This window comes from Strix aluco, chromosome 7 (genome assembly GCF_031877795.1).
Source record: "Strix aluco isolate bStrAlu1 chromosome 7, bStrAlu1.hap1, whole genome shotgun sequence".
NCBI classification, from domain to species: Eukaryota; Metazoa; Chordata; class Aves; order Strigiformes; family Strigidae; genus Strix; species Strix aluco.
The window spans coordinates 26,661,706-26,677,033 of record NC_133937.1 but is presented as its reverse complement, the minus strand read 5'-3'; the positions used below and the strand labels follow the sequence as shown (position 1 = coordinate 26,677,033).

The 15,328-nt window shown below is 56.4% G+C and overlaps 1 protein-coding gene across 1 annotated transcript; it reads right to left on the bottom strand.

The window, feature by feature from the left end:
• Positions 1 to 12,676: 12,676 nt before the first annotated feature.
• On the bottom strand, positions 12,677 to 14,915 carry LBX1 (ladybird homeobox 1). The gene is made up of 2 exons (XM_074830070.1): positions 13,508 to 14,915; positions 12,677 to 13,179 (listed from the first exon to the last, which is right to left on the bottom strand). The coding sequence occupies exons 1-2, from the start codon at positions 13,830 to 13,832 to the stop codon at positions 12,677 to 12,679; spliced, it is 828 nt and encodes a 275-aa protein (XP_074686171.1). The 5' UTR covers positions 13,833 to 14,915.
• Between the last annotated feature and the right edge of the window lie 413 nt (positions 14,916 to 15,328).

Sequence of the window (15,328 nt, the reverse complement as noted above, 5' to 3'; positions counted from 1 at the left end):
GGTTTGGAGCCCTCCAGCCTGCGCCCCTGTCAGTTCTGTGGCTGCTCCATCTTTGGCAGTGTACAGGAATTTGGGGAGCAATGACTGGCCCCAACTGCATTAAAAGGTAGTATCTACTGAGAACACTCACAAAAAAAAAAAAAAAAAGAGGTATTCTTTCCTGTGCCCGTGACAGCTAGAAACAGGGGTACCACAAGGAGCTGAAAGTTACCCCCATGCCTGGCCAAGGCTGTACCCCCGCAGGGTGCACGCTGCCTCCTCCAGTCTCGCTGCAAAGTCAGGCTGGGGCAAGGCAGGAGGGTGCAGCGTGCCCCCGGGCTCTGCTCATGCCCTGGGTCCCCACCACAGCTTCTCTGTTTGTGTTCCCAGGCCTCCGCTCACTCTCCGTGAGTGGGCAACAACAACCCTGCCCTGAGCGGCTGCTGCAGTGCTTGGGTTTGGCGTTCGGGGGTTGAGGATGGGGACAGTACTGTGCACTCTTCTAATCTCCTGCTTTAAAATAAAAAACAAATAGGGGACAAGATGATCCATCCACCCACGTGTCGGTACCTGCGATTATTACTGTGGGAGATAGAACATGAGCTGCCAACACTGGCAAACTCCTCCTGAGTTCCCTCCTGTGGAAAAGGAGAATAGCAGCCAGCTGATAGTGTGAAGAGAGGAAAACCCTGTGAAGGGGTCCTCTGGGGGAGTCAGCACGGGCTCGGAGTTTCTGCGGTGACTTGCCCTGCGCTGTCCTATTCTCGCTGCTCTGTCCTCTGAGCATGGTGGGAGTCCCTTCCAAGGGGAAAGTTATTTCCATAATAAATGGAATGGGGGGGTAGCTGAGAGGAATATTGGCTTTGTCAGGAAAGGACAGATCAGAAGTGATTTATTTGGATGAATTCGACATCTTGGAAAACTCCAGTCTGGTTGTAATAATAATGTTTTTGAAGGTAAGGAGCATTTGTGCAACAAACTGGTCCTGGTTCGGTGTGGCCTCAGCACTGCTTTGGACTATGAACCTGTCACAGGCCCTCTGCATCTGCTTGAATGCCCTGAACATGTTTCCCACTGGGGGTTAGTGGGTCTGTAGGAAAAGAGAAGCGGGACTGGTGTTGGGGAGGGTGGGTTTGCTGTGGGTGGTGTGGAGGGAGCAGCTGGGCCCCTGGCAGAGGGTGCATTTGCAGACTGAGACACTGTTCAGAGCACTTGTAATCCTGGGGGTTATGGCCCCGGTGCAGCGAGACCTTCCCTTTGCCATGTGCTGCTCTGCCTGCTCCCCTTCCCAGGCCAGGCACCAGGAGGGGTATGTGGGGGCTCCCAGCCAGTTGGGGCAAGCGTGGGGTACATGGGGGGCACAGCATGATGGGACAGTCACTCACCGAGCTGCCACCTGTGCCAGGGAAAGGGGGCACAGGGACTCTCCTGGTTTGCAGGCCCCTGGGACCAACTACACTCTCTCATGGAGAGGTTTGCTCTGAATTTAGGGGGAGGTGAAGGCCGGGCTGGGCGGGGGGGGCGGGGGGGGGGGGGGTGGTCTGTGAAGCACGGAGACCATCTCCCCAGCAGTCAGAACACATTGGGGGAGGGGTTTTTCACTGCAGCCTCGGAGATTGCCTGCATCTCTCTGAGGGACCTCCACCAAGTCGGGGGAAGCCCCCTCCCTCTCCATCTACGGCCCGCTGAATTCGAGGAGGGTCTGGGGGGGCCTGGGGGGCGGAGAGGGACCCAACACGGGGCTCCCCCGGCTGTCGGCCTGCACTGCTGCATGGCAGCGGCTCACGCATGAACTTGGGCCACCCCCTCGCTCCTTCCTCGCCGTGGCTGCTCTGTTTCCCCAGCCCCACCCGTGTTTCTGCCCGCGAAGACATCCCCGGGGTGGGGGGTGGTGAGGGAGCGCTGCCTTGTTCGGGAAATGGGAGACAGGAGTTGGGAAGGAGGGAGAAAGGCTTTTGCCAGAGGAAATCGATATCCCGTGAAAAGTAATTATTGAAGCATAAATTTATCATAAGGGTGATCACCAATAAAACATCTCTTGGCGACGTTTTAATTTAAAATCAAATTCGAAAAGGCCCCCCTCCCCCTTCCAAAAAAAAATCCTTAACAAGCAGAAAAATAACTGCAGCCCTTGGAACACTTCATTATACGTTCAAAGAGAGCTCCATCATCTTCGCACCGACGCCGGGCTCTGCTCTTCTGATGGATCCAATGCAGCTGATTTATGGAAATGACTTGCAAATCCATAAATGTAGTTTGCAGTGACAGCCGTGCATATCACTAGTAATTCCTTTAAAGTATGCAAAGAAAAATGATTCATATCTGCTTGGACCCTGCCTTTTCCAAGGGTCGCCACTCTTGAGTCTTGATGTGTTTGTCTGTATTGGTTTCCCTCTTGATTTTTTTTTTTTTAACTCGGTGATGGATGAGGCTGAGATTTTAGAGCTGAAACCCGGGACCCCGAGACCGTCGGCGAGGGAAGGGTTAAACCTGTGGGAAGGCGGTTTTGCCCCCCGTCCCCGGGGACACGCGTGGGTCAGACGCGACACACGTTGCCGCCCTCGGTGTCGTGTCCCCCCCCCCCCGCTTTTCTCTGCAACCCTCCGGGTTTAAGCCTCGGGTCCCGAAAGTTTAATTGTGATAATTAATTAGTCCTCCGTGTATGATTGCTGGGCGACTCCGGGGCGGGTGGAGGGGGACCAGGGGGGTGCAGCCCGGAGGGAAGCCTGCCCGTGCCTCAGTTTCCCCACCTGCAAGCGGGGCAGCGCCCCAGGCTTGGCGGGGGGAGCCGGCCCACAGCGATGCTACTGCAACCCGGCTCCGGGGGCTTCCCCGATCCCCCCCGGGGCTCCCGGCTCCCTCCTCCTTGCCTCTTTGCGCAACCCCAGCACACGGGGCTGGGCCCGCACCCGTCGGGCAGGGGCAAGCCTTCCCCCGGGGGGCCAAGAATGAAGCAAAATTAGCGGATCTCGGCATTTCTTCACTGTTTTTCGCAGTTATCCCAGGCATCACCACACTTTCCCCCCCCCGCTTTGTCTCCCCAAAGATCGTCCTCCAGCGGTATCTCTGCTAATGCATTTATTAGGCTTCATGATGCAATAACCAGAAGCAGCCAGAAAATGTAGCATATTTCCACATTATCATCCAATTTCCCTTCCTGGGTATTTAGTTCAACTCTTTAACACCAGCCACATAATTAGAATTTGGATTTCCATTAATTTTCCTTGGGCCTGCAACCATTTTAAGATCACACTGGTAATTAACGTGATACATCACTAATTTCACCCAGCACAATCTAAGTAGGCGCTCCCCCTCCCTCCCGGCGGGCAGGGCGGGGGGGTCGAGGGTGGGGGGGGGTGTCGGGGCGGCCCGGGGCCCCCGGCTGGGGGGAGCGGGGTGGCTCTGCCTCCGCCCCGGCCCCTCCGAGGAGCGGAGCGTGTGGTGCCGCAGCCCGGTCCCGCCGCATCCTCCACGTTTGCTACGGAAAATACACTTTTCTTTCCAGTAAATTTAACAATTAAAAATATTTATCGGTAGCAGATTTACGTTGTTGTGTCTCCAGTCTTGGGGCATATTGGTAGACTATTAAGACTAATTAGCATCCTTTCTGCATGCAGATTTACTAAGCTGATTGCAGTATAACTCATCCCTAAAAGCCCCTATCCCTTCACATTTGCAGAGTGTAGCTGAAGGCAAGGCCCTTTCGTCTCTCTCCGAGCTTGCAAGCAGCTCACGTTAGCCGGGCCTTTTGCTAAGTAAACTTTAAAAATGTGAAGCAATAACAATTTGAGTTAGAAGCTTGCAAAGTACTAAAAAGGAAATATTACCTCGGGAGCTTCCACAGGAAGGATCTGGGAGGAAACAAGAAGCTTAAATGTATAGAAGCGCACAGCAGATACAGGCTGTATATTCTCAGCATTAAACCCAGGGCTGTTATTTTCTTAAATATATTTGGAAATAAACAAAGGGATTTTGTACGTGCCTGGGTGGCTGCGTGTTCCCGAAGCCGAACGGCAGCGAGGAGAGGAGGGAGAGAGGGAAGGAAAGAGGGAAAACGAAGAAGAGTTCCAGAAAGTTTGCAGGATGCGGTTGCAGGGAGCTGTTGCTGTTTTTTTCCTTCCGTCTCTGCATTTTAGGTCTGTTTAAAAGGCGCGGAATCAGCACAGTGCTTTGCTGCGCGGCCCCTCCAATACAACGGGAGGGGGGACTAGTAGGATCCCTTGTACCTTACTTTGCATTTAAAATATTTAAAGCGCCGCAGAAGGCTCTGAGAGGCTCTTTCAAGGTATGGAAAGCATCAGCTATTATGCTTTTTTAAAGCATACACTGCTGGTTTATTATTAACACACTGGGAAGTACATAAGCCCCACAACTTTATTCTCTTTAATGAGCCTGGAAAAGCACGTTGGCCCTGAAGGGTTTTGTTCATTAAAGATGTAAGCTGTAGGAATATTGTCTCATTAATTATCTGGTTTTAATTACACTGTTACCCTTTGAATCCATATATTTGGGGAGGGGGGGAAGTTTATATAGTTAGACCCGCACAATCTACAGCGAGGGCGTGTCGGGGTTTTAAGTCCTCAGGAAGAGGCAGATGCTGGGATGGGGAGTGCCGGGGGTGCAGGGGTGCTCCAGCTGGAAGGACGGACGGACGGACAGACAGGAGGACGCAGGGGTGGGGAGGAAACGGGAGGTGGAAGGAAGCACGGTGTCCGCGCGTAGCTGCGCGCACACCAGGAAAGATTTATTTTCCCGTGTCCGTCTGTAGTCACCTCTCGGCTGCCGGTCGCCGCCCGAGCCGGGCCGGTACCGGGCGGGATGCGCGGGGGGGGCGAGGGGGGGAGCCAGGGAACTGGGTCGGGCCGGCTCCGGGCGCATCCCCCGCCGTGAGAGGTAACCCCCCAGGCACCTCCCCAATTCCCACACCGTTACCCTTCCTCGGCGCACGACGAGCCGGAGCCTCTCCAATTAATTTTATTTTCCTGTTAATTTGCTCGCCATTTAGGAACAGCGGCTCTGTAGACCTCTCCCTTTCGCCGAGCAAGAAATACAGCGTCTCGCACCCCGCCGAGGCTGGGGGCTGGCAGCCGGGGGTGCTCCCCCCGGGCCGGACATCACCCCGGGGGGGCTGAGGGCATTGGTGCCATCCGAACTGCTGGGACACTTTGTCATTAATTACCCAGCGCTAAATTGTGCCGTTTTCCCTTTAAATCCCAGACATGTTGACAGGACACATTAAAGTGCAGCCTTCTCAGGCTGAGAACATCATAAAAACCGGACAGGCAATTTCTGTTTTCACCAAATAGCCAGGGTAACGCGTTCTGCATCTTTGATTTTAATGCACTAACTGGCAGCTAAGCAGTGAGGGGAGCACAGGGGTGGGGAGAGAGGGGACTCGAGATGGAAAACCTGGGGAGGAAGCAGAGGTTAGCGAGATATATATATATATTTCTCTCTCTCTCTCTCGATCCTGCAAGCCCTGCCCTGGCTCGGCCCCCTCCCATCTTCAAATCCATCGTACCAACTGAATTATCAACTAGAATTTGATTAATATGCAAATCTGAGGCAAACAGCTCCATATAATTCTTTCAGTGGAGAGTAATTAATCAACAGTTAAAGCAAATTAATACATATATCAATTTTGTCAGGAACATGCTTAGTTCAATAGCCCGTAAAATTGAAGTTTGAAGTATTAAGGGGCTCTACAGAAACGTTATGACTAAAACTTTCAAATTGATCCTATTTAGTAATCAATCAGGCTCTCCCCTCGGGTTAATCTGTCTAATTTTTCATCTCAAATCATACACTTTAGTGACATGCCATCTAGCAAACAGTCGATAAAAAGTTAACAAAAATGATAACGACTCCAGCACACGGTGGTTCCCGCGTGTGAGAGGGCGGACGCGGGTGGGTGTGCGGCACAACGGCGGCCCCTCCAACCAGCCCGCCGCTGGTGCCATCCCGGGAAAACCTCCTTTTGCCGAGCACCTCATTAAATATGCAATGATTTTCTCTCCTCTCCCCATTCGCTTCTCCCCTCCTCCAGCCCAAGTGGGCTGATTTAGCGCCGGCCGAGCCCGCCGGTGCGCGGCTCCGCGGGGTCCCCTCCGAGCGGCGCAGAGATGCCGCGCCTCTCCGCCCCGGGGAGCGGGGTGGGAGGATGATCCGGTACGCCGGTGCCGCTGCTCTCCCCGCACCGAGCGGGCAGCACTGCCAAACTCTGCCTCCCAGAAATACGCTGGCTAGCATGGAGGGAAAAAAATAAAAAATAGAAGTGCGGTGAATGCGTGCAGTCTGTTGCTGTGGGGGTGTAGGTACAGCCCTACACGTGTTACCGGTACGGCCTGTACACGTGTTTACACCCCCTCGCACACCCCCCTGGCCCGGGTCCGGCTCCGCGTAGCGATGCGCGCAGACAGCGGACCAGCGGAGGGGGCGCGCAGGGGCGCGCAAGTGGCGGCGGCGCCGCGGGCAGGAGGGACGGGCAGGGACGGGGGACAGGGGCCGGAGTGTTGCCGGCAGAGGACACCCGGCAGCGGGCAGCCCCCGGGCATCCCTCCCGCCCCCCCGCATCCGTCGGCCCCCGCTGTTACGACTTCACCTTGAGCGACCGGTGCCGGGAGGGGCGGGACACGCCACCCCCGCCACCACCCCCCGCCCCCGGCCCGCTTGGCTCGGGGCCGACGGCAGCCCCCTCGGGGGCTCGGCGGCCACTTGCCTTTGCTGGGACGGGAGATGATGTCACCGTGAGCACTGATGACGTCATGTCCCCCCGCTGCCGCCTCTGTGTATGACCTATACAGCATCACTTACGGGCCTGGGCTCTCTTCCCCCGACAACGGGGGTGTCCTAGGGGGCAGCCGGGCCTGGGGTGGGGACAGGTGCGGGGACAAGCCCCGCTGGGGGAGGTTTAGCCCTGCCAAGTAGGTCGGGGTAATGACCTCGGGCTCCGCTAGCCCCCTGCTCGCCACCCGCCCCGGGCTCCCCCGGACGGGGAGGGCGCAGGGCCCGGCTGCCGATGCGCACCGAGAAAATGCCGCCCCTCGCTGCAGAAGAGACACCCAGACCCCAGGGACACCCCGGGGGTGCCAACGCCGTCCGTGGGGGCGGATGGACCCGCCAGGCCCCCCGGGGCGGGGGGGGGGGCGGGGGGCGGTAGGAGGCGGGGGCAGGAGCGGCCCGACGGGGCGTCCCCACTTTGGCTCGGAAGAGCGGCCGGAGTTTAAAAAGGCTGAGGGATGTCTGGGGCCGGGCGGCGCGGAGACGGATGCTAACGCCGATGGGGCTGACTGTAGCGAGCGCGGCCCCATCAATAACACGGCGCCGGGAGCCTTCCCTTCCTTCCCCGGCCCCCCCGGCCCCTGCCCGCGCTGCCCCCGGGGGGCCCGGCCCCTCGCTCGGTGCACAGACGGGGAGCCCGGTCCCCGCCGGTGCTCGCCCCGGTGTCGCAGAGCCGAGAGAACAAATACAGGCCCTGCCCCGGGGCCGGGGGGAGCGGCAGGAAAAATTCTGAAGCCCCCCGGTCCCGACCCCGGCCCCGGCCCCACCGCCGGAGGTACGGGGGCAGGGGGAGGCCAGGAGCAGAGCCCCCCGCGACTCAGCGCGGCTGGAAGGGCCCGGGACGCACGGCCACCAACGCCACCGGGCCGCGCGGCTCTGCCCGGCGGCCTTTCCGCATGTCGCGACATGAGGGGACGGTCGCGATATGGCAGCGAATGTGTCGTGCCCGCTGCAGAGAGCGGGCGGGAAGGGCGGTGGGGGCTGCGGAGGGAAGAGGGGAGACCCCTGTGTCCCCCTCCTCGTCCATCGGCGTGCTGGTCCCCAGTGTGCCGGTCCCCGGTGTGCCCGGGCCGGGGGCGGGGGGGCAGCGGCCCTGTACCGGGGCCTTTCCGGGGAGCGGAGGAGAGAGGCTGCGATTCCTGCCCCAACCCCAGAATCGGGAAGAAAAAGCCTTTCCTTTCAGCAGAGACTCATGCATCAAACTTCAATTTTCCGGACGATTGAATTAGTGATTTTTTTTCTCCTGAACTAAAATACACTTAAGTCTTTGGGATTAATTACCACGTTCTGGTCCCTCAGACTGTAGTATTAGTTATCGTTGCCATATTCGACATCAGCCCTGACACCTCATAAAATAAGGAACTGAATTTCACTGACTCAACCTGCTTTAGCCCTGTTGGATAATTCAGGAGGGGGCTTTATTCTCCGTCTGGGAGCCCTGTGTGAAGTGAACAAGATCAAATATGGATCTCCTCCACCCCCCCTCAGAAAAAAAAAACCAAACAACCAAACAAACAAAACAACAAACAAAACAAAATAGAAGCATTAAAAAGCCCCAAAGCCCAAAGGGTAGCATTTCCAAGCAGATAACACCCCCCACCCACCGCCCCCTCCCCTCCCGCTGCCCTCCCACCTCCGAACGAAATCCAAGGCAGCGTCAGGTTTGGGGATGAAGGATGGGGATGAGGAGGGCGGGGGGGGCTGTGAAAGGGGCGCGCCGGCTCCTGCGTTTGAGAAATGGAGTTTCTGTCGGGAGGGAGCATCGGGAGGCGGGGGGCGGGCTGGGCCGAGCCCTCCCGGGGTGGCCATGCCCGAGGCAGGACTGCAGCCACCGCGCTGCCCCTGCCAGCGCCCAGCGCCCGCGCCCGCCCCGACGGCGAGGGGGGAGTGGGGACGGGGACCCGGGGCACAGCAGCCCCCGACGGGGCGGGCGGCGAGTGGACCGCCGGGCCTCCAGCCAGCTCCCGCAAAGCTACCCTCCCCTCCTCCCCGCTCCCGCACATCCTTTTGCCAAACTGCGGATTTTCACCTCCCCGGGCCACGAGCTGGGGGGATTTCGCAGCCCTTCTTGCCCGGGTTTACGCCTTTATTTTTCCCGTCGGGAATCCCGCTTTCCCTGCTTGAATCCGGACCCTTTTCGGTCTGATCCATTTGGGAAAGGCCGGTCTCTCCCCCTGACCCGTGCCCACCTCCCCACGGCGGGGAATCGCGGGGAGCCCGTCCTCGGGGCACGGAGCACCGGGCCTTGGGCGAGTAGCTCCGAAATGCTCCAGGTTTGCCCGGGGGTGGGAAAACGGGACCGGCTCTGCCCTCCCTGTGAATGCACGCAGGAAGCACCGGGGGCAGGGACAAGGCCAAGCAAGGGGGCCACAGCCCCGGGTGCCCCCGGCCAGCAAGTCCCGGGGGTCTCGGCCCAGGTCCCCCCTTCTCCGGGGCAGCGCCGGCCCCGGAGCGGAGCGGCCGGCGGCGGTGGGGCAGATCCCCCGCCCGCAGGGCCGGCTGATTTAGGGGTACAGGGTAATTCCGGGGTCTGGAGAGGGCAGGAGGAGTTGCGGGCGGGGGATCTGCCCGGCGCCCGTAGAGCGGCCCCGGCAGCATTGCTCCGAGCCGGCTGGGCAGGGCTGCGGCTGGGTCAGCCCCAAAGGGCACGATTCAGCGCTGTCACCGCGTCCCTTCTCCTGCTGCGGGGAAAAAAACAAAACAAACAAAAAACAGAGAGAGAAAAGAAATTAAAAATAAGGGTGGGGGGAAAAAAAAAAAAGCAAGCCTATTTCGGATCGTATCTAAAATTCGAGGGAGAGCAAACCCTGAGCAATAAATCTACCCAGCTAGGTAATCCCAGGAAGCGGCGCATTTCAAAATGCATGACAAATGAGGGGCACAAGCCGGCGCTTCGTTTTTAAAACTAAAAAATAAAAAGCTTTTGTTTCTCCATATGCAAATTAAATAGCCAAAATCCCAGATATTTGGAAATGGGGGAGAGCCAAATTAATGCGCTGCAAATCTTCGAGAGGAGGCTTTATTTACTAACCCGCCCAAGCCACGTGTGGTAAACTTCTGCGGGTGCAAGACGGCCCGGCATCTCTTCTCTTTGCACACAGAAGTCAATAGATCAGAAATCCAAATTAACTCCCAGCCTGTTTTCCATACACCCAGCCACCTTTTTTTTTTTTTTTTTTTTTATTTCGTGGTTATATTGAATTGTAGTGTTTGCAGCCTCATTAAATCCATTCCAAGACAAAAGAATAAAAGACTGGGGGGAGGGAGGGGACAGGAGAGGAGGGGGAAGAGGAGAGGGAATGGGGGGAAAAAAAAAGAACAGATAAAGAAAACAAATAAAGCCCTTTAACTAGATCTTCACATAAATGTCACAGTTTCTCAGCATTTACGATTTGCCTGTTTAGCATAAAAACACTTAAGGACAAGATTGAAGGCTTTCCGAGAGATCTGGACAGAAGTCAAAGCTATCACTCGGAGGTAAAAAAAAAAAACAAAAAACAAACAAAAAAAAAAAAAAAAAAAAGAGGGGATGGCGGGGTGGGGGCGGGAGGTGGCGGAAAACAAGTGCTCTTCCAAATAATACTAAAGAAAAGTGAATTTCATTGTAATTCATAGGCTTGTTCCAAATACCAAGAGAGAAAGAGAGAAGAATAGAAGCGCACAGATGCCCCGACGAAAGGAGAACAGCTCTGCTCCCATTGTTGTGGAGTTAAACAGTGGAAGGGAGGGTTAACCTAATCCATCAAATTGTCTGGAAATTGTGAAGAAAATTCAAAAACCATATGGTCTCCAAGCGCTCGCCTTCTCTCTGCTGCGGAGGGGCACGCTTGTTTCAGCATGGCGAACCGCAGGAGGCTGTATATGCTCCATTGTCGCTTGTCACTTCAGAGAAGAGGGCTCATTTGTCCCCAGTTTTCATGCTTTACGCTAAAAATTACAACCCCATCCATTCTCAAAGAGGAGAAAGATTTATTTAGCCTCGGAGAAACTGGACCAAAAAAAAAAAAAAAAAAATCCAACCCACAAACCAACCCTGTCTTATCTGGACACTTCTCCTCCGAGCTCTGCCACTGTACACCAGATTTGTCTTTCTCACATAAATTTTGCAAAGAATAGGGAGAAACACACGTTGCTCGGCTCCAAAGGCAGGTCACGCTGCCAAGAGAAAACACATTCACCACAGCCTTAATTTTGGCGAAGAAAAAAAAAAAAAAAAAAAAAAAGGAAAGGGAGGAAATGAAACATTTTCCAGCCTCGTGTCCCCGTAGCAGCGCTTTTGCCCAGAAGCAGGAGGTCTGGCCCGCCGGGCGGAGGGCAGCTCCCCCCGCTCGCACCCACCGCTCCTTTTGTCCGAACTGGTGATAACTCCTTCCCCTCCGCTCGAATTTGTTTGGGTTTTTTTTAAATTTTATTTTTACTCCCCCTCCCTCTCTCCGTTTCCTCTCTAATTTGGGGCTGGAAATACCCCACTGGAGGCGGGAGCGGTGGTGCGGGCGGGGGATGCCGGTGGCCCCACTGGCCCCGCCGCGCTCCCGCCGCCGCGCATCCTCCGCGCCGGGGAAGCGCTCCCCGCACCTCCCGCCTTCTTGAGCCGCCGGCATCTCCCTCTGCTAAACCTCTACCTGGCATTAACCTTGAAAAAATTAAAAAAAAAAAAGTCATAAAGTTCTCGCTCGTGTGCTCCTTCCTTGTCATTTTCTCACAGGTACTGCGGTTAAAGTAACTTTAAATGCAAACGGGATGGGAGATTCCTGGGGAGAAAAGTCTGTGTGACCGCGGACCAGCGGAGCGGTTTTTCGTTCACAAAGAAGGACGTTAAAAGTATATTAAAATGGTAAAGATTTTATTGTATCGGAAAAAAGAGCTATCTGTACAATTCTAAGAGACAGTAAATAAAGCGACGTTGTCCCTATCGGAACTTAAATAGCAGGCCTTTTAAAATTTGTACAATTCAAACAAAAACAGGTCTTAAATCTGTACATTTTTTTAAATTTATAGTGTAATATTTAAATGTATCGATCTTGGGATTTGTCTTTTTTTATTTCCGTAGCATGCAAAAATTCTAAAAAGAGTAAAAAATAATTCTAGGATTTTTTTTTTCATTTTCGATTTTTTGTTACCACCTTCATATCAAAAATACGAAAGGCAGCTTTTTAATAAAAGCACAACAATAGCAGAAAATGGTAAAAATAGCTTTTAATTGGTAAAATGAGGCAGAAATTGCATTGGAGACAAATCTCTATGCTCTAGGAAAAAAAAGAAAGTATATATTTTTCAACTTGCATTATAACCCATCCCCAAGTTCCCAAGATTGCGAAAGAAAAAAAATATTTTTAAAAGGAAAAAAAAAATTCTTCGTGCACATCTGAAACATGCAAGGAAAGGAAAGTGGCTAATTTTTGCTGTTGCCGTTTTAAGTCTAACTTAAATCTCCTCTAAAATGGTTCGTTTCGGAAGTCTTTGAAAACAACTGCCTACCCAAACATCTGTTGGAAGCCGAGTTTATTCCAAGGTTACGCGTCTCCCTTATAGACAAAATAATCGTCATTGATAGCTATTAAAAAAAATAATAATCAAAACCTCAAAAAGAAGGGGGAAGGAAAAAAAATCCAATATATACGTTTAAATATTTATACAGAAGCCGTCCGTAATTGCACCATTCCGAAGATGTGGCAGGCGGAGGGATATCGACTCTACCCTAAATTAATTTGTGTTTGTGTGTGTTCGTGGTGGGTTTCTATTGCTTATTGCTCCGACCGAGGGGGAGCAGCCGCCTCGCCGCGCTGCCGGGGCCGGGATGGGGGGCCGGGGGTGCCAATTTGGAGCTGTCGGGGTGGGGGGGGTGGGGGGAGCGGGACGGGCCGGGGGGTGTGGGGGGAGGTGGTGGTGGTGGTGGAGGAGGCCCTCCGGCCGCCCCTCAGTCATCCACGTCGATCTCCACGTCCTCCTCCTCCTCCTCCTCCTCCTCCTCGCTGTCCCGGCGGCTGCGGGGCCGCTCCGTGGGGGGCGAGGCGGGGCGGGGCGGCGGCGGGGCGCCGGGCTCCCGGGCGGCGGAGGGGGGCGGCGGCGGGGAACCGGGCCGCGCCTTGCCCCTTCCCTCGGCGCTGGGCTCCAGCTCGGCCAAGGCCACGATGTCCACGGCGGGGTTGGGGCCCAGCTTTTTGGCCGATTCCACGTCGGCCTTCATCTCCTCCAGGTCTCGCTTGAGCTTGGCGCGGCGGTTCTGGAACCAGGTGATGACCTGGGCGTTGGTGAGCCCCAGCTGCTGGGCGATCTGGTCCCGGTCCGCCGGCGACAGGTATTTTTGGTAGAGGAACCGCTTCTCCAGCTCGTAGATCTGGTGGTTGGTGAAGGCCGTCCGCGACTTTCGACGCTTCTTCGGCGTTTGCCGCTGCCCGAAGATCGTCATCCCGTCCCTGCCTGCCGACGAGCCGCCAGATTGTCGCCGCTTTCCCCGTGTCCACCCCCCCAGCCCCCTCCCCCCCTCCCCACGCGAGCCCACAGACCCCACGACCCTGCCCCGTCGGGAGCGGGGGGGGGAGTGGGGTAAAGCCGCCTCTCCCGCACCCCGAGGGTCGCGGGGGGGGAGGATGCCGCCGGCTACCGGCCGCTCAGGGACCCCCCATCCCACCCCGTGCGACACCCCGGGAGATGCGGGGGGGGGGGGGGGGGAGAGAGAAAAACAGGCCGTGGGGAGGAGCGGGGCACCCACCTGCGGGAGGATCCCCCCACTCCGCGAGTGGCTTACCTTCGGCCGCCTGCAGCACGCTGACTTCCAGCCCCTTGAAGGTTTTGCTGGCCAGCTCTTCCAGGGCGCAGAGGGGCGAGGTTTGGGAGAGCAGCGCCCGGCCGGAGAGGGGCAGCCCGGCCGGGGGGTGCTTCTCGGCGGCGGAGAGGAGGTGGGCCGTTCCGCAGAGGGTGTAACTCCTCCGCACCGAGGGCTTGTTGAGGATGTCCTCGATGCTGAAGGGAGTGAGGGGCTTGTTGGAGTTGGCCGGCGGAGGGAGGTGATCCAAGGGGCTCCGCCGCCGCTCTTCCCCCGAGGAGGGCTTGGGGTCTTCTTTGGAAGTCATGGTGGGGCCGGGCCGCGCGGGGCTGCCTTCCCCACCCGCGACGGGGATGCGCTGCCGCGGGGAGAAGCCCCCGGCGGGACCGCGGGGTGACGGCGGCGGAGACAGCGAGCAAAAGTTGAAGCCCACCTCCAACTCCGGCGGAGGAGCCCCGGGTCCTCCCGGGGAGAGCCACGTCGGGCGGCGGGCAGGGCGGGCAGCGCGGGCAGGGCGGGCAGGGCGGCGGGCTGCGGCCGGGAGCGGAGCTGCCGTCGGTCCCTCGCCGAGAGGTGGTCCTGCCGCACCTCTTGTCCCAGGGTTTTGGGTCGGGGATTTTTTTTCCCCCCCTCTCTCTCTCTCTCCTCTCACTCTCCGCTCGCTCTCTCTCTCCTCTCTCTTCCTCTTCTCAGCTGCTATTTTAAGCAACACCCCAAATCGCAGCACTTTCCCTGTCCTCCCCCCCCCAAAGCGAATACCCCCCCCCAAAAATTTAAAAAAAAAAAAGAAGGAAAAAAGAAAAAAAAATTAAAAAACAGACTTCGGAGAGGGGGAGAGCAGCCCTCGCACCGAGACCTCGGACCAGGGGGAAAGAGGCGAGAAGAGACGGGGTAATTGACTATTGCTAACAAGTTATTGTTGATTGGGAGGTAATCAATTATCTTCAATGACACTTTTCGCCCTCTCTCTCTCTCGCTCCCTCTCTCTCTCTCTCTCTGTCCAATGCAGGCTTTTGCAAGTTCGGAGACCCATTAATTAGGAGGCGGTATGGAGGTGGAGCCCAGTTGAATTATAATGCTGAATGCACTTGTCATATTCTGGCCCTGCTATTTGTTTGGACATATATATTTTTAAATTACATTACAAACCAGCCTTTATTGCATCAGGATAATACGGTATAGTGAAAAATAATAATAAGCGAAAACAAAACAAAACGAAAAATGTCCGGCGGTATCTTTTTTTTTTTTTTGTCTTCCCCCCGAGATTTTTTTCTTTTCTTCTATTTCTCCCTCCTGTTAATTTCGGCTACTAGTTTATTTAAAATGTCTCTCTCTGGCTCTACCCAGAGCCGTTTGATGTTTTAATGAGGGGAAGAAGGGGAGAGCCTGGTTCCAGGTAAGGCAGATCTTTCCTTTCCAATAAAATCCGAAGGTTTCCGCCGAATTTGTCGTGCTCCTCTTTCCCAGCGCCCTGGGCCGGAGCGGGCTGCGGGGGCCGGGGCGGGGGCAGCTCGGCGGCGGGGCAGGGCCCCCCCGGGAGGGTGCCGGTGCCGGGGGTGCCCGCGGAGGGGCGCGGGGCGCGGGCCGGGATCGCTCCCGGGATGTCGGCGACTTCTTCGGCTCCGCTGGCGCCGGATGATCCCGGCCGGGGGTAGCGCGGGGAGAAGGGGCGGGCAGCGGCCGGGCTCCGCCGCCCAGCACAGCGCCGTGTCGGGGCCGGAGAGGGCCGATTGCCAGCCCGAGGCCTTTTGCTGCCAGCCTGCGGGCGGCTCTGGAGGGGGGCAGCGGCGGCGGGGCGTGCTG

Excerpts from the sequence above, each read along its gene's own strand:
- LBX1 (XM_074830070.1), bottom strand. The coding sequence starts at position 13,832 with ATGACTTCCAAAGAAGACCCCAAGCCCTCCTCGGGGGAAGAGCGGCGG. Across the intron at positions 13,180-13,507 it reads CGTGCTGCAGGCGGCCGAAG|GCAGGGACGGGATGACGATC; the intron begins GTAAGCCACTCG and ends GCTCGTCGGCAG.